A 19,402-nucleotide genomic window follows, 5' to 3' on the forward strand; every position below is an offset into this window, starting at 1 on the left:
CACAGAATTCTAAGCTTACCAGAATACAATTTTTGAAGCTCTCAGAAAGGGTATATATTAATGCTTAGATGATTAGATTGTTTGGCAGATTATTTATGCAAGGAAAACTGTGTGCCTGTGTTTGTGTCTGCATCAGAGATTTTGTTTTCTTTGGGTAAATTCCTAGAAGTGCAGTTACTGGGTTGTATGGTATTTCTGTTTATAGTTTTTTGAGGACTCTCCATAGTGCTTTCCACAGAGTCTGCACCAATTTACATTCCCACCAACAGTGTAGGAAGGTTCCCTTTTTTCCATGTCCTCACAGACATTTGTTATTTCTTATCTTTTGGATAGTGGCCATTCTAACTGATGTGAGATGATATCTCATTGTGGTTTTGATTTGCATTTCCCTGGTGATTAGCAATGTGGAGCATCTTTTCATGTGCCTGTAGGCCATGTGTACTTCCTTGGAGAAATGTCTGTTCAGGTACCCCACCAAATTGGGTTGTTTGCTTTTTTGGTGTTGAGTTATTTATATATTTTGGGTGTTAACCCCTTATTGGATGAACCATTTATGGATATATTCTCCCATACTGTAGGTTGCCTTTTTGTTCTGCTGTTGGTGTCCTTTGCTGAAGGATAGGTATTAGCTCTTCCTTAAATGTTTGGTAGAATTCAGCTGTGAAACCATCTGGTTCTGGATTGTTTGGAGTTTTTGGATTACCAACACAAATTCATTACTGATACTTGGTCTGTTAATATTTTCTGTTTCTTCCTGGGTCAGTCTTAGAAGGTTGTATTTTTCTATGAACTTGTCCATTTCTTCTAGGTTGTCTAATAATTGACATACTTTTTCATAGAATTCTCTAATAATTCTTTATATTTCTGTGGTATTCTGTGGACTATTTCTTCTTCATTTCTGATTTTGTTTATTTGTGTCTTCTCTCTTTTTTTCTTGTAAGTCTGGCTAGGAGTTTATCTATTCTGTTTATTTCCTCAAAGAAACAGTTCCTGGTTACTTTGATTTTTCTATTGTTTTGTTCTTCTCTATTTTATTTCTGCTCTGATCTTTATTGTGTCCCTCCTTCTACTAATTTTGGGATTCATTTGTTCTTCTTTTTCTAGTTTCATTAATTGTAAGTTTAGACTGTTTATTTGGGATTGTTCTTGTTTCTTGAGGAAGGCCTGTATTGTTATGTACTTCCTTCTTAGACCCACTTTTGTGGTGTCCCACAAATTTGGAATATTGAATTTTTGGTTTCATTTATATCCATGTATTCCTTGATTTCTGTTTTAATTTGTTCATTGATCCATTGATTATTTAGAAGCATGCTGTGTAGCCTTCATGTGTTTGTAGGCTTTTTTGTTTTCTTTGTGTAATTTATTCCTAGTTTCATACTATGGTGGTCTGAGAAGCTACTTGAAATCATTTCAGTCTTTGAAAATTGATTGAAGCTCTTTTTTGACCTATTATGTGATCTATTCTGGGGAATGGTCCATGTGCACTTGAGAAAAATGTGTATCCTGTTGCTTTTGGTCAACCTATGACCTTTAATTTCCTTATTGGGAAATAATAATGTTGAACTGGATTATTGATTAGATATCTTAATTTTAAGATACTATGAGTTTTAAAAATATGAGTTATATTATTTCTAGTAGATTTTAGATTACAACATAGTTCATGTGAGTTATGCACAAATCACATGTATTTACTTGCAACCCCAAACTAAATTAGGCAGAATTTTGAGGGGGAAATGTGAGCAACAATATAATAGTACAAGTTAAGAGGTACGTTTGAGATATAATGAAGGATATTGTGACCAGAAGGGAGACTACTAGTTAAAGACAAGTAGGAGAAGAGATAGTAGAGATAAGCAACTAGATTTCTGAAGATTTAGAGTGGCAGGTTGAAGAATTTGAACTTAAGAGGTTCAAGAATGAAAAGGATCTTAGGAATTAGTTTGGTATGTTAATCATAATCATAATGGTATATTAATCACCCTCACTAGTAGAATACAATTTCCTAAACGGAACCAGGATTCAGAGAAATAATTGATGCCAAAGCTGGGGCAACAAGCATGTAAAATGAAAAGTTTATTCAAAAGTTCTTGGAACCAATTTATAGAGGCTGTCATCACAAGCAATAGTGGGAATAATTTTAATATCAATAAGGATAAAAATTGCATTGAATGAAACATCAAATGTGCATAGGAAAATGAATTTATTATGATAGTATAAGAAGGAAAATTAATTTTGGAAAATGGAAAAGGGAAAGGAATATTCATTTTGGGTAACCAAAGGGTACATGAAGAAAATTTTCTCATATGGAAGTCTGGAAGTATCCCAGCTAATAAATGAAGAAGAAATGATTAAATTAGAATGTCATCATTCTCTAACCCCTAATGAACTATTGGATCTGGGTACTGACAAAAAATGGCTATTGAAATCCTGTGGGACAGAGAGCTAGGCATTATAATCCTCATTACAGAAGAATACAATTTATGATTTCATAAGCAGTTTTTCCAAAGGAATCTTAATCTGATCAAGAGTGATTCTTAGTAGGGAGGGCAATTTTGCTCCTAAAATGATATCTGGTAATGTCTAGAGACATTTTTGGTTGTCACAGTTTGGGGTGTGTGTATACTACTGGCATCAGTAGATAAAGGGCAAGGATGCTGCTAAATATCTTACAATTCCCAGGGCAATAAAATATCTGGCAAAAAAATGTCGATTTTTTTTTTTTGGTTCAGAAATCCTGATTGATAGGAAATACAAAGGGGAGAGGAACATGTTAAGTGATATTACTGGAATATAATCAGCAAAATACCAATAATATGAAACTTTGTGAAGAAAGACTCAAAATTGCTACTGTTTCTTCAACAACAATAGCAAAAAATTCAAAGAATAAAAGAAAGAGATAACCTATAGACCCAAAGGGACAAAAAGACAAATCAGTCAATGAAAGGTGAGAAGCCCTTATTTGGATTCTGATTCAAACAAACTGTAAAAACTCTTGACATTTATGAGACAATTAGAAATTTGAACAGTGATGGGATATTTAATGATATTAAAGGAATTTTGGGTGTGAGAATGGTATTGTTATATTTTTAATAAAAGACTTTTTCTTCTAGAAATACATCCTGAAATGCTCGTGGATGAAATATGTGATGTCTCAAAAAGCTTCAAATTAATTTGGGAGGAGAGAAGAGGATAGGGAAATCAAACCTTAAAGATCAGCTTATATGTTGACAGTTGAGATTTAGGAACAAAGAAATATTAGCAGAGCTGCTGTGGGACAACTGTGTTTACTAGTGTTCAAAGACTAAAACCAGCGCTGTTCATGCTTGCTAAAAACAGACTAAAGGAAAGGCAATTGGCAGGAAAAGCCCAGCAGACTGTTAAAATACACTGATGGTTCTTTCCTGAGAAGGCAAAGTTATTGAAACATCTGACTCCTTAACTGGATGCACCACCATAAATATTTGTCTCTAGTCACTGAGCTTCTCGTGTCAGTTTATTACAGACTGACAACAAAGTTCACTAAAATATTGAAATAAAGACTCCTAAATAATCTTTTAGCAATTTCTTGTTTCCACTTTAAAAATAAAGGGGAGGGGGCAAAAATAAGTAAGAAAGGTTTGGCTTTCTGGCAAAAGTTGAGGGACCTGACAATATAATAAAAATCATCAACAAATTTTTGTGAATATGCACCATCTATATGTTATGTGGGTACAAGATACTCTTTATCTCATTTACATTTTATTGATTAAGCCTTACCATAGAATGCTAAGTGGGACCAAAAGCCTAATTGCTTAAAACATAAAGTCACAATATTATGGGGTAATAGAATTTCCCAGGTGAGGCTGTACTTCACCAAAACTTCGGGGAGCTCGGAAAAGCCATTTTGTGGGAGAGGACACTGACTGGTGGCAGCTGTACATCCTGACTTAAATATTAGTGGGGTTGTTTCTGGACCCTCTGGCTGCCATGACAGTGGTAGTGATTTCATAGATCTTTTGATTTTTTGGTGTGTGTTTTGTGGATATGGGGGCAGAATAGCAGTAGGAGAGCATATCCTTTACCTCCCAGTGTTTTCAGCTGGGGTTGCCTATTGATTCCTAACCTGTTTTCCCAAGAAATGAAAGTGAGCTGACTTCCATTCAGTTTCTAGCCTAATTTGCCTTTCCATGGAGTTAAACTCACGAAAGAGCAAGTGATAGATCCACCATACAGAGAGACTGAGCTTCAACAACAATAGACAATGCAAAGCAATTTATTCAATCTCCAGCATGCACAAGAGGTGTCAATATTAAATCCCAGTGTCTTGGCAACACTCATGATTCATGGCTCATAATCTCTGTTGAGTTTAGAAGATAAACTGAAGGAAAGGATTGGAAGAGAAGTTTCACCACCCCAGGAATATGCTCCTTCAAGTGTTTCAAAATGTATAAAGAGAAAGCCAAAATTTAAATTCAAAATGAAAATGGAAAGTTTGTTGATGCGACCATGTTTCTAAAGTCAAAATGACAGGAAGGAGCACTGCATATCAATCATTACAGAAAAGCACGGATGAGAGAAGACAATATTTTTGAGGAATGAATGGTAATTCTTTAACCCAGAACTAATTTTTATCTTTTCCCGTCATAGAGATAACTTCATTGTAAATTTCTTGAGGGGCATCCATTGCCCAGATAAAGTCCAAGTGATTGTAAGGAGGAATCTTCTTGTGGTAAATGAGATTAGGGAGTTGTGTAAGCAAAACGTCAACATCTCCAGGGTCAGCCAACAAGTCATTGCCACCGTTCCACACTGCAGTTGGCACATGCATAGCTGTCAAATTGTAGGTGGGAGGTATGGGCTAAAACACAAGAGAGAAACCACAGTTTCAGAGGTAACTGCATTGTAAACCTGGACACTTATTCCTTGGGTAGATTACGTAACATTAACTGACATAGATTTTTTAAAATTGAAGTATAATTGACATGCAGCAATATATTAGTTTCAGGTGTACAATACAATGATTTTATCTATGCACGTGTTGTCAAATGATCACCAAAATAAGTCTAATTAACATCCATCACCGCACATAATTATAAATTTATTTTTTCTTGTGGTGAGAACTTTTAAGATCTAATCCTTTGGCAACTTTAAATAGACTGCACAGTATTAACTGTAGTCATCATGCTATATATTACATCCCGAAGACTTATTTATTCTACACCTGGAAGTTCATATCTTTTGACCAAATTCACCTATTTTGTCCACCTTCTACCTCTCACCTCTAGCAAATATCAGTCTGTTCTCTGTATCTACAAGCTCAGATGTTTGGTTTTTGTTTGTTTGTTTTTTAGATTCCACATATAAGTGAAATCATATGGCACTTGTCTTTGTCTGTCTGACTTATCTTACTTAGCATATGTCCTCAAGTTTCATCCGTGTTGTGACAAATGGCATGCCCTAGTTTTATAAGGACCTTCTGAGCAGAGATTGCTCAGAGAAAGTCACCTTTGTCCACAGAGCAACATGGATGCAGTATGTTTTATATTGGTGCTTCTCAAATTCATACAGGTCTGTGAATCACCTGGGATCTTGTTAAAATGAAAATTCAGCTACAGTCCTTTGGTGGAAGAGCCTAGAATCTCTGTTCCCAGGTACCAGAGATGCTGCTCATCCTGCACTGTGATTTGAATAGCAAGGCTTTAGGTAACAATCATTACACATTAAAAACCTAAATTTCAACTCAAGTTGAAGGAAGGGGACTTGACTGTGTTCTACTATTGAGTAATAAATCGTTTCTATGCAAATACTCTAAAGTATGATCTCCTTAAAATGTCCTGAGTCATTTGTTTTGGCTTTGTGTTGACTTACCAGTATGGTCAGTCAGTAAGTCAGTGAGTTCATTTAAGTTGTTGTATTTGTTGATAACTTACCTGATTTTAAAAATATTGGTTCAAATTTCTGAGAAGAACTATAGACAGTCCCTTTTCTTATTTCTAGGAAATCATCATTCATAAATAAATTTTAAAGAGGTTTGTGAAGTGTGTCAAGAGAATAAGAGAATCACCACCAACTTTCCAACTGTCTGGAGAGAATTTTGTTCATTTTTTAGAATTATATTCTCAACAATACTAATTCAACATACTAAAAATTTCTCTAATCTCATCTCATATAATAGCCAATTGCAAAAATATTGTATCATATGCAATTTTCAATAGTATTTTAATTCTTTATTATAATCCCTTATATACTGGAGAAGGAAGTGGAGAATATCTATAATAATAAACTTTGTTTCCTTTGTTTATATGCCATTGTTCAAAAAGTTTCCTAGATGCTAGTTTCTGGCTCCTAAATTAACATCACTGCCTCAGTTAGTTGAAGACTGTCCTGCTCTGTTATTGGTGTGGTTGAAGGAAGGATGGACTTGAGATTTAATATTCCAGGTTCTCCAAAGTGGAGTTTTCTGATTACTGGTATTAGAGCCCAGTACAAAGATAGATTCAAAGCAAGTCTGTTTTGGGGGTTTGAGGAGGTGATGGTGGGAAAAAGTGTTTTCAACAGAATGCTCAATCTCATGGTGTTCTGAAAATCTCTTTAAAGATATCAATGATGTAGAAAAGGGAGGGGCCGTCTTCTCTATGAATAGGATATTATGGTGAAAAGGTATAAATCCCTTCTAAATATTGAGGCATGGAAACAGATGAAAATTAGTAGGGTTGCTCAAGCTACTACTTGGGTAGAAAAAGGCTGGGGTGGGGTAAGGAGAAAGGGAAAAGGATTACCAAAAAAAAAATGCAGTTGTTCGAACTTAACCAGTTATAATCTGAGCATTTACCCTGAGCTAAGGGCTTATAGACATTACCCCATTAAATATTGCCAATAACTCCCTGAGTCTGGGCGGACAGATGAAGAAATTATTTTCTGAACTCATGTTGACACCAGATAGGATGGATTCCAAAGCCTGAGTTCCTTGTGCTACAACAAGTGGGAGGGGTTGTCAGTGTGTCTGCCTATATTACAAGGCCCCTGTCTGCTGAAAAATATTTCCAGCTTTGACCTGTCCTTCTCTTATATCTGGGAATATGGTGGAACCACTTCTCTGGCTGTCAACAAAAAAGAAGGTATTGTTTAAGAAGACCAGAGATTCCAGCTCTATTTCATGAACAGTTAGAATTGCTCATTTATTATATGACTTAATTGCACTTCAGAAAGACAAGGTCAGCATACTGGGGGGCTGGGACACAGGGCAGGTCTGTCTAATGTGGTGCAGGGTGATAAGTCCTAGAGGTTTCTCACATGTAGTAATGTGGTACTTTGAGGGCAGCTTAGATGGGCATGGAGACTGAATAACGAGTGCCCAGTGGGAGGCTGGGAGGCTGGGTGATGTTCCACATGATAAAGGGACTCCAAGGAAACAGTCATCTACTGTATAATTTTCTGAAGGCTGGTCACCAACATTCCTTTGGGAAATATATGTATGATTACCTTAATTTCATCTTTTTTATATCATTGTCTTACAAAATGTGTGTAATTTCAACTTTAAGAAGCTTACCTGATCATAGTGCATCATGTTCTGAACTGGGCTTCCCCAGTCAAAAGCTTGGAACTTCCCAGACTTAGCAGCCTAATGTAGAGACATGAAGGACACAAGGAAATAAAAACTCTCCTGGTTATGTGAAAAATAAAATCCAAACATTTCCCAGTAGTTTACTTTCATTTAAACAATTATTAAAAAGCAGTTTTCTCATCCCCAAAATAGACTGTCTATCATTCAGGACAAAGTATTTATGCAAGTTTAAATGTAGTTTTGCTTAAAATAATTTTTCTTGCATGTTACTTCATAAGAACTATTCATTTCTTTGCTACTCAAGGTGCCTGTTTCCACAGCATTTTCATTTATATGGATTGATAGTTATTTTCAGCAGGTAGTCACATGCCAGAAAAATTTACTGACAAGAATATTTAATAGAATGTTTTAAGAATGTGCGTTAGGTAAAGTACCAAGGATTCAGGTCCACAAAATAAGTTTTACCAGCGTTTGAGAAATGATACCTGGGTCCAGTGGAGGACATTCTGAACTGAAGTTCCTGCTGGATTATGTGATAGATAGACATCAAGGCGACTCTAGAAAGCAAGCACACATGCATTTAGGTATATATTCAGTACCTCAGAAAGAGGTAAGATTTAATTTTTTTGGATTCAGGTCAAGTGTGTAAGGGCAGCGTTTACTGAAAGGATGTGAGTAACACAGTTGTTTGTCACTTCAGAGATTGCAAAGTGCAATTGCATGAGCTAACTTGTGTAAAATTGGTAGACTCAATGAAGATAACTCATCATCTCCATTTTATCAAAAGGGTAATTGGGGCTCAGAGAAGTTCAGATAAATGTCCAATATCACAGGGTAGTAACAGTGTAGAGCCAGAGACTTTAATCTAGGTCTCTAATTCTCAGGTCTTTATCTTTCACTACTCAGTGCCAAAATGCAGTGAATGTAATGTCCACACACAGGCATCTTGCTTTGCAGAACTATATATATATATATATACACATAACTATACATTAAAAATATATATGTATACTCATATATGTGATAGTATACACGCACACACACACACACACATACATAGTATATTTACCAATTGCTATATATTCTGCTATCTTATCAGTACCTAATCCACCTTGATCAAATCCCAGACAACAAACCGAAATGTTCTTCTCAGATTGCATGGATTAGTTCGTAATGGGTCTTAATGCTGCTGTATAGAGGACAGAGGATAGAGTCAAACAAATTGACCATCTTCATAGGGGACCAAAGTGTCTCTCCATAAAATTACCATGCAGAAGATGAAATCTCTACTTTCCATTGTTTGCTCATGCCTCTAGTTCACTAGTATTTTTCTTATAAGGCTCTTATTGATGGAAAACCTTTTCTTACCATGCACTACCTTTTCTTAGTGTGATAGGGACAGACTGCTCTGTTATACTCCACAAACAAATTGGAAAAACATTCTCAGAACCATGGAGAGGGACTCCTTTCCAAGAGAGAAAGAGGAGGCTTTTAATTATCATCCAAAATAGGGACTAAGGAGTCTCCTTTGTTTTATATATTTTTTAACATATCCCTAAATAGTCACCAGCATTAAGAAAGTAAAAGTCCTTGATTTCCATAAGGTTCGGAGCCATATCTGTCCTTTCACCACTGTGTTCTCAGTAAGAGCAATACTCAATAGTGCCCCATAAATACTATTTATTGAGTAAGTACCTGTAGGAAAAATTATACCTTTTTATCAATAAACTTGATTTTCTTAGGTATCAAGAGTATGTAACTAAACAGATAATCTTGAGCGAGGATAGTTGTCAATGTCTAATAGTATTAGCAATAAACATTTAGTAATAGTGCTATTACTATGAGTTATATGCTTTGAATTATATTCTATATACTTTACATATATCAGTTCATATACTCTTCACAATAACCTATTTTGTGGATGATGAAATCAAGACAGGGAAGCTTTGGTCAGTTCCAAAGATAGGATTTGAATTTAAGCTCTTAACCTGAATCCATGCTCTTAACTACTTTATGATACTGCATTTCATCATGTATGTTTTAAAACCCCAACTCAATGCAAAGCAAGTGAGATAACAGATAAAGAGTATGGATGAGATCTTACATAAATAGTTTCTTTCATATACATTTGCATTAAAAATATTTCTAAGAACATGTACCCAATGCTTAGATATATTTTTTCCTACAGAGGAGCCTGCCGAAATACATGGTTCAATGCCTCTCCTCACAGAATTAAAATGTTACACCAATTATTTAAGTGGTCAGAAGTGATTAATGAGCTTTTTTTTTCCTACATGCTGTTTAGTTTAGGGGAGCAGTTAGGGTAATGGAAAGGAGCTGGAGGAGACAAACCTGGGAGCAATGACTTGTGACTTCTCTTGGGCTCACCTACATATCCAGGACACAATTCTGAAGCTACTTCTAGGTTGCATGTCCTAGAAGTACCATGTCCAAGTTATGATGGGACAAGTAAACAAAAATTTTGCTCAAAATATTCAGAAAAGAAATTTCAATGCATACAAACCATGTTCAGGTTCTTATTGTCAAATCCACAAAAGATGAATAAGACGTTTTTGCAGAGGCGATCCAGTGCTTCACGGGAGCACACTTCAGTAGCAAGGAACTGATCAAAAAAGCTGTGTGGGTAGAATATTTTGTAACCAAATATAATCTGAAAAATAAAAACATCATTAGAGGTTTGCAAAACTCAAGCTGCAGAGAAGACTCATATGTTTGTCTAATTTGCTGGTACAGGTATGAATAGGTTGATCAGAACTTCATATTTCTACATGCTGTTTTAGGAATTTCAAATGTTTTCTCTCATTTAGTTGTGGAATGGAAAGGGCAGATATCAATACTGGGCATTTATTGTTGCATTGAGAACTGTACTGGCTACTGAGGAAGTATGAGATGTACAATCTACTTGGGGTAATAAGAGGGATGGAATAAAATCATGAAACAACATGGCAGAATGTCGTAACTAAGTGCCAAGATGTGTGATTGCAGCAATGAATCATGAAATGATAAGGAGGGGAAATGGTGACTCTGAGCCATATTTTCAGCAAAGCCTTTAGAAAGACAATGAGACAAGGCAGTTTTGAAATTATAATAATTGAAAGGATTTGCCCCAACTCTTCTTCAGGAAAAGAGACATTTTGTCATCCCCAATTTTATACATGAGAAATATGAGGCTCATAAAATAGTCAGGGTCTTAGGCTAATTAGAACTGGACTGCAGCTAGAATCCTGACCTAAGCCTCAAGCCTCTGAGTAAGGACTAATACTTTGTTTGGTTTTTGGTTTTTAAACCATGCTCTATGTCGCCTATCAGAAAAATCTGACTACAAGTAAAAAAGTAAACAAATTCTGCATCAGTGTAACTGGTAAATACACTCAGGATCATCACAAAATTTTGCATTTTGAATACAAATTTTACAAATGTTGTTTGACTGGAGGTAAAGTCTCTTAGACTATAGACACACAAATTAAAGAAATGAAGAGCACAAAACCACAGAAGGAAATGGCATCATTATATTTTATAGCCTGAAATTAAACTGTTTGGCTAAAGGAAACTGAGTATGTATATATGTGTTGGCTCTTGGTGGGTGGGAGAAGTAGGGAATTATACATTAGAAAGAATAAAGAGTACTAATTCTCTCCTGTGGATGCCTACAAAGCACTTTATATTTACAGTTTATTGAAATCTATGCTACTGCCTTTTGAACTCCACTTAAAGAGGAAGCAACTCCAAAAAGCTTGGAGCCTCTTGTCTCACCCATTGCTTTCTTTTCCTCTTTCTCTTTTGCTTTCCCTTCCCTTTGTTATCTATCCTCCTTCTTCCCAGTTTTCTTGGGCCACATAGTTTAGGCTTCTTATTTGAACATTTTGTTTTATTTTTATTTCCCCTTTCCTGGTCCAGGGGTGGAATCACAGCCTGAACATAGCTGGGCAGAGTATTTGGTACACGAACTGTCTATGAAGGAGTAAAACCACTCCCAGGCATTGCTAACCCACATAAAGCAAACAAGAATGAAGAAATGGAGATCTTAGCAAGCACAGTGGGGATTCTAACATAGTCAGTGCACATTTCCATTCCTGGATATTAATATGATCATGTCTCTTCCCATCACTTTGAAATCCACAATTTGGTATCTTAGATTCAGTTTAAGAGAATCACATACCCTTAAGAGGAATGGAGGAACACGTGTAAGTTTCTTCAGCAGGCTTTTGCTCTGCTTCACAGTGGCTACAGGAGCTAATGCATAAAAGGTTTTGATTCTTTTAGCCAGCTCAGGATTGGTAGAAAAGGCAATGAAACCTGAAACAGAACAACAAGGGACCAGTGAACAAAGTGTTTGTGTGTGTGTGTGTGTGTGTGTGTGTGTGTGTGTGTGTGTGTGTGTGTTTATAAGTGTGACATTATTTTGTATTTATTAAGAGTGCCATCTAAGACAACCTGATAAACCAACAACCTCTGCTTGTTTGAAATTATCAGATTTTAGTATATTTGCTTTATTTTCATAGATTCTTTATAGGACATGAGGCTAGAACTTTAAAAAGTTTATCTGGCTTTAGAAAATAGGCCAACTTTAGGATAATCAGATGGTGACTATTTTTGTTATACCACATACAGTTTTTGATGAATTCAAATTCATGTCAACAAATGACATAATTACTTAATGTATAAGTAGGGTGCAACTGAGAACAGACTGCTGGTTGCCATAGGGGAGGAGGGTGAAATGGGTGAAATAGGTAAAGAGGGGAAAAGTTAGTGAGAATGTTGGCTATCTTGATCTGGGTGATGCTTACATGAGTGTATACATATGTGAAAATTAATTGAACTGTACACTAAGATTTGTGCATTTTATTGTATGCACTTCAATAAAAATAAAGTAAAAGATATATATGAGTAGGATATATAAGTGGAAAGATTCAAAGCATAATTTTGAAGTTTTACCCAATGGGATTTGATAATCCCTGGCTCTGTGGTTTACTAGCTTTGTGACCCTGGAGAATACACCTAAACTCTGAGTCTCAGTTTCTCTATCTGAGATGTGGGGAAAATAATGAATGCTTCTTTAGGTTTTTAGGAATTAAATGAGGTGAACCATGCAAAGTATTTGCCAAGACATTTGGTACATAGTAAATGCTTGGCAAATGAAGAACTAAGATAATTCAAATATCTATACCTAGTAAATATACTCAGCTCCTGTCTGTAATTAACCAGTTTTATGGACAGTAATATATTAGCAGACTGGATATGATCAAAGAGTTATTAAGCTAAATTCTATACAGTCTAGCTACATAAGATAATCTCTCTCCACAGTTAATAATGGCATAGCGATGAGACTCATGGATGGCCTGAAAAAAAAAAATGCTTTCAAATTTAGACAACTACCTCACCTATATAACATACAGCCTGATTCTATTTAAGGAAGAATGGTCTTTCTAAGAGCACTGTGTTTATTATGAGGTTCTTAATTATGAACAAGCAAATTTATTCTGAGAAGTCACCTGTCCTGACAGTGCATGGATCTACTGACACCCACTTGAGCTCTTTGTCTGTGATTCTTACTTTGGGTGATCTGTGGCTAGTCTGGACCGTTCAGCAATCAGATAAACTTAATCCTATTTTAGACACAAGTCTAACAGGAACACTTAGACTTCCCAGTGCACAGAAGATAGGAAGATGTAAATTCAAAGGCAAAAACTACTTCCAGAAATATGAGTGTGGTGACAGCAAAGACAAATTGTCCACTAGTGAGAAAGAAGAAATGGAAATGTTAAAATTCAAATAACTCACAAGAGTGGTTAGGTTGGAGTTATTTGGTGTCAGGACAAGAAGTTTTGCTTATCTCAATAAATCCTAAGGAAATTCATAACCCTAGATCATGAGAAAAAGATTAGACCATGTTTAATATGTGTCATAATTTGAGGCAGATTTCCATCTAAAATGGTTAAATTTTTGTATGGTTTTGGAAATTAAAGGAGTAAATTTTAGCAATTTAGAACATTTCTTGCTTTTAAACAAAAGATTTGGATTGATTGTTGACCATGGGTTATTGACGCTGGGCTGTGTGGCTCAGATCCCTCTCACGTCCAAGGCTTTTATTCAACCCCAGCTGCAGAGGAGGATGTGAGTCCTCTCTGATTTTGCTTCTGCTCACAAGGAATCCAAGGTCATGCTCCCTTTCCAGGGCAGCCAGCTTTTAATGCCTGTTCAGCAAGTGGATAAAAAGGCCCAGCCACCTAGTTCCATGTATAAAGATGCTGAAGAGCCATCTCACAGAGCTGGCTGAGGCTTTTTGAGGACTGAATCACAGCCCAACTTCTCCCTCTGCCTAGTCCTGTTTTTCTTTTTTTGGCTTTTACTCTAAAAGTGTTTCTCTAAAAAATATCATGAGTACTAATCTTCATCTCTTTGGGAACATGATCTATTACACAATGACAAAGGACATTAGAAAGCTCTTCCTTATTGACCTTTCTGTCTGTCTAGAATTCTACAGGTGACATGCATGCTTTAGGATAAACAAGCATTAGGAAGAGAATTCTAAGCTCCCACCATCAATTTCATCTACTTCTCTTCATATGTGTCCACATATGGACATTGATTGCTTAGAATTGTAGCAGGATAGCAGATCATCAGCTGAGAGTGAGGATCAGCCTAAAAGCATGCCGTTATTTCTCCTATATGATTCCCCATGCCCCCTTTTGCTTCCATCCTATTTCCCCCCTTTGTAGTTTTTCTCTCATGCTCTCTTGAACTCACTTGCTCATGTGTTCATCCCAACCGCTCGGGCAGTGTTGCTGTTATTTACAAAGGTCCCCTATGACTTCTAGGCTGTCTAATCCAGTGGTCAGTTCCCAGACTTCATTGCATATGACATATCAATAGCCTCTTCCAAAGCTGACCACATTCTCCTTAAAACTACACTTATGGTGAGTGTTTGGTAATGTATGTAACTGCCAAATCCCTATTCGGTACATCAAAACTAATACTTCAAAAAAGTTTGTTTTCTCTTTTTGACTCCCAGAACACCAGTTACTCCTGGCCTCCCTTATGGTACTTTCACTATTATTTCCCATTTTCTTTACCGGAGTCCTCCTCATCTTCTAACCAGGGTTTAGTCCAGGGACTCCTTCTCTTTTCTGTCTGAACTCACTCCTTTGGTTCTTGCATCCTGTTTCATGCACTGATGACTCACATTTTGTATTTTTAGCCCAGTCCTCTCCCCTGAACTCCAGATGTGTATTTGTAATTGATGGCTGATCCCTGCGCTTGAATCTCCAGTAGGCACTCAACACCTAGCAACTCCCACAGTGAGTTCCTGCTCTCACTTACCACATCAGCTCTCCTGACTCTTCCTCATCTCGGTTAATGGCTCTTTATCAGTCCAGCTGCTCAGGCCACAAACCCTGCCGTCATCCTTGACTCATCTCTTTCTCTTACACCCCACATCCAATATAGAGGTGAACCCTGTTGGTTCCAGCTCCAACATATTCCTAAAAAGATACATCTAGAAACTAACCACACGTCATTGTCTCCGCAGTTAACCCCACCCCCTTGTCTAGATCACGGTCATCTCTTGCATGGATTACTGCAGGAGTCCTCTGACTGACTTGCCTTCTCCAGCCTTTTCCCCTTCAGCAACTGAAGGATCCTGTTAACAGGATCATGTAACTCCCGATCCTGTCGAGGATCATGAGGACAGATCGTGTGAATCCTCTCTTCAAACTTCTTTTGTGGTTGTCCTTCCCATTCAGAATGAAAGCTGAAACCCCCTTCTCTCTCTCTGATTCATCTGCCCATTGAATAGCGTCACTGCCATTCCTTGAGCATGTTGGGTGTGCTTCAGCCTCACATCCTTGCCATTTGCTGTTCCCTATTCCTGGAACATCGGTCCTCCACATACACACAGGGCTGACTCCCTGACCTCCTTCATGTCTGTGCCCAGAGAACATTTGGTGTTGTTCCCTACCTAAAATTGCTGTGGACCCCTCAGATGTGCCCTATTGGCCTTCCCTGACTTATTTTTCTCTCCATAACATTGCCACTATCTAACATATTCAGTATTTTACTTTTTAATTTTTATTATTTTCTCTGCATCTTCCCACTGGAACACATGTAGTATGAAGATAGGGATTTGAATCTATTTTAGTAATTGCTGTATGCTTAGGACACATTGAAGGTGCTCCAAAAATATGGTGGAATCAATGGAATAAATTCAGTCTGGAGGCCATGTGGTACCATATTTCAGAGTGTGGGTCTGGGAGTCAGATTGCCTGAGTTGGTGTCTGAGCTACCCTATTTGTAATAACTGTGTTACCTTGCACAAATTATTTACCCCCGTTTTGTTTTCCTGTATACACAACAGGAATAATAACTGTCCCTATATCATTGGATTGTTATAGGCATTCCATCACATGACGAATGAAAACAACTAGCATGATGACCAAAATGGCTGCATAACCACTGGAAAGGGGGTCTGTAAGAATTAAACTACCTACCAGCCTGGAAGGCTTTTACCTACCGATGGTGGTGCCCTGGGAATGGCCAACATAATGTAGCTTCTGCTGCCCCGTTTTCTTTAAAATGAAGTCGATTGTGGATGGAAGGTCATATTTAGCCATTTCATCAAAGCTGAAGGAAAAAAAAAAGACAAAATAAAACTGAATACATTTTCTTGTTACAATTTCTAAAAATCAAACATACTTATCACTAAGTCTCCCTTCGAGAAATAGAAAACCAGATTCTCTAAGCATGGCTGTTTATAGACCATTAGTGACTGTCAGGGGCTCCTTGGGGAGGCTTCTTATAAACAGCTGACCTCATTTCTGAAGCACAGCATTAGAGCTTCAATTTAATCCAAATAAGATAGTGTCTGTAAGTGGGGATTATTTCTCTCTTTAAAACTGAATGTCAAATTTAATAATCATTTGTACACAGTGTTTCAGTGCCATTTAAGATGAATCATCTATCTCTCTTTTTAATTTTTCACAAATCGCCCAAAATGATCTTTTCAACATGAAAACAGCCTTATGCCACTCCCTTGTTGAGAAGTTTGCAGTGGCTTCTCATTGGACTTAGGAAGACCCTACGCGGCCCTTCCTCACCTGGCCCTTGTTAGTGTATCTCCCCTCCTGTGCTGTCACTCTCTCTCTCTTCCTCAGGACAATCGGGACACACAAGCTTCCTTTCAGGTCCTAGAACTGTCAGAGCACTTTTGTGTCTCAGCATAACCAGCCAGAATCTTTTCTGTTCTCCACTCCATCAGGAATTTCCAAGAACAGGAGGGCCAGTGACAGAAACCTTTTCTTTCCATGGTGTTGAATTTCATTCTCCCCCTCCCCCATCTAGCTCCTGATGATGACCCCAGTTCTTGAACTCCAACTGGGTTTAAATATCATCTCCAACCCAAATCCATGTAGACATTCCTTTCAGAATCTGCTTGGGGCAGAGAGTTTCCTTGCGTCAGCCATTTTGCTCATGCTATTTGGAAAAGCATATTAAGGGAGCCTCCTCATAACAGATACTGATATCATAGAAAGTTTGGAAGAAAAGCTACCCTTGGATTGAGATATATGGAAGACTCCAAGAGGGGATTCCAAGTTTCCTTCTTGGAATGTAATATGTTAAGATGGAACTGGATTGCACGATATATACCCAAGCACTGATACCCATGCTTTTAAAACTCAATGTTTATTTTTAATCGCCCATTTCTAATTGTCCCTCTTCTTTACCTGAAAGCCCAGAATTCAGTTGAGTCTGATGAATAGTATATATTTCTCCTGGACCAGGTGTTTCCCCTGCTGTTTCCCAGCCACACGTCACAACCAGCATCTGCCAGGATGAATCCCAGGCTGTTGTTGGGCAGGTTGGAAATCCAGTTTGTGGCTGATGCAAGCAAACCGTGCTGCAAAAGCACAACAGGTCTCCGGCCTAAAGAAGGAAATCATTTAAAAGCTTTATAAACTCATTCTTTATTCTAGGATAAATGTGAAGAGAGAATAGGCTTTCATATGACCAGAATTAAATAAGTCTGCTTGATTGAGATGAACATTTTGGAATATCTTATCTTAATTATGGTGATGTTTCTCAAATGATAGAACTTCTCAAAATGTACACTTTAAATATATGCAGTTTTTCATATGCCAATTATACATCAAAAAGCTATTGCAAAAAATTATATTTCAAGGATACTCAGCATGATATTAATTTAAATGGACTCTGAGGGGCAAAGTGGGTGGTCCTGCGTAAGTGTATTCTTTCTGTAGTTCACAATTTTTCTGCAATGAGAAGAAGTTAACTTTTTAGTAGTATTAGCAAAAAACTACTGTTTAGGAAATGAGCCTCGAATGGCCTCCTTATTCTCCCTTCTCTTACACACTTCGTGGTTAATCCTTCCTGATCATCCAGGACTCAGGGTAGTCATTATATCTGAGAACAAGCTTGCCTTGACTTCCCCTAGCCAAGTTAGGTGCCTGGGTTAGGACTTCTGGTTTAATAGCCTGTACACAGTTCTCGTATCACACTTATCACATATTATTATAATTATCTGTTCATTTATCTCTTTGACTTGATGGTGATCTTCTTGAAGACTGGAGATATGGCCTCATCATTACTGCATTTCTAGAATGAGCGAGACTCATTAAGACCTTACAAATAGATGGAAGGCAGAAAAAAGAGTGGGGGGAACAAGAAAGGAAGGAAGTGAGGAAAAAGTGAGAAGGTAAGAAGGAAGAGGAAAGGGGGAGAAGGAAAGAGAGAAAAAGGAAGAAAGGAAAAAAGTTTATACCTCTATTCTCTGAACTTTTCTTCCCATATGGAATTCTGTTTATCCTAAGGACATAACCATCTTCAGTAAAAACCTCATATTCTTCACTTGGGTATCCCCAGTAGGATATCATCTGACTCTGATGAGGAAAAAACTTAAGTTTTAGTTGACTTTTTAAATACATCTAGTGAGTAGATATTGATCATTATTTCTAAATAGTCATGTAAAAGTTTAAATCCACTGTGATTCTTAATCATGGTGCAATCTCTTAGTTTTACAGGTTTTTTTCTTCCAGGTAACTTACAATATTCATATTCACTTCAGGGTTTTCAGGATCTGATTTTCCAAAGAAACCATGTGTAGTTCCAAGTGCAGATATCAAACTTGCCACTGTTAATAACAACCACATTTTGGTTTTGCCTGAAACAGAATAAAAACTGTGTCATGGTTAACCTATTACTCATATTTTGTGCTAACTTTACATTCATTCAAAATAGAGAAATGCTTAGGTTTAATTATATTGTTGGGCAACAAACTGTAACAATAAACGTCAATATAGGCATTTTAACACTTAACATGTTTTCATTCTATTTGATTCCTTCTATTTAAGAATACTTCCCACTTGATTTTCAGGTTATATTGAACAAACCCTAATTAATAAAAAAAGGACTTCTAATTGGCTGGCATAATTTCATATTCTTATTATGCCTTAAGTTTAAAGCTTTTGCCAACTTCTTTTGAGAGCCCAGAGTTGGGAGGGCATTGTGTGGGCATTAGACTCTTGTAGATTTAATCTCAACATACATTCCAACCTATCATAAGGGTTTTAATAATGTTCATAATAGCCACTCCATAAATATTCATTGATTCGAGGTAATTATGTGGATTTAAAAGCTCTACCATCTTCTCAAAATCTGTCATAGCCAGGGTAATGTGCGAATATGATTTCAGGAAAGTTTTCATTCTTAAATTTTTGTTGAGATATTGCCTCATTGATTTTTTAGATAGGCCTTGACAAATATAAACTGACAATGTATTGGGTGTTACATTTTTTTTCACAAGTGTGTAACAACAAAACGAAAATA

General features: G+C 36.9%; 1 protein-coding gene across 1 annotated transcript; it reads right to left on the minus strand.

Moving 5' to 3' along the window:
• Positions 1-3,903: 3,903 nt before the first annotated feature.
• LOC118931502 (gastric triacylglycerol lipase) lies at positions 3,904-18,838 on the minus strand. The gene is made up of 9 exons (XM_036924094.2): positions 18,622-18,838; positions 18,339-18,456; positions 17,284-17,482; positions 16,074-16,183; positions 11,724-11,860; positions 10,068-10,214; positions 8,029-8,100; positions 7,529-7,600; positions 3,904-4,837 (listed from the first exon to the last, which is right to left on the minus strand). The coding sequence occupies exons 1-9, from the start codon at positions 18,724-18,726 to the stop codon at positions 4,601-4,603; spliced, it is 1,197 nt and encodes a 398-aa protein (XP_036779989.2). The 5' UTR covers positions 18,727-18,838; the 3' UTR covers positions 3,904-4,600.
• Positions 18,839-19,402: the final 564 nt, after the last annotated feature.

Source organism: Manis pentadactyla, chromosome 8, assembly GCF_030020395.1.
Source record: "Manis pentadactyla isolate mManPen7 chromosome 8, mManPen7.hap1, whole genome shotgun sequence".
Classification (NCBI taxonomy): Eukaryota; Metazoa; Chordata; class Mammalia; order Pholidota; family Manidae; genus Manis; species Manis pentadactyla.

Coding starts and splice junctions, on each gene's coding strand:
- LOC118931502 (XM_036924094.2), bottom strand. CDS start 18,726: ATGTGGTTGTTATTAACAGTGGCAAGTTTGATATCTGCACTTGGAACT. Junction 16,184..17,283: donor ACTGAATTCTGGGCTTTCAG/GTAAAGAAGAGG, acceptor TTTTTCCTTCAG/CTTTGATGAAATGGCTAAAT. Junction 7,601..8,028: donor ATGTCCTCCACTGGACCCAG/GTATCATTTCTC, acceptor TCTCTACATTAG/GCTGCTAAGTCTGGGAAGTT.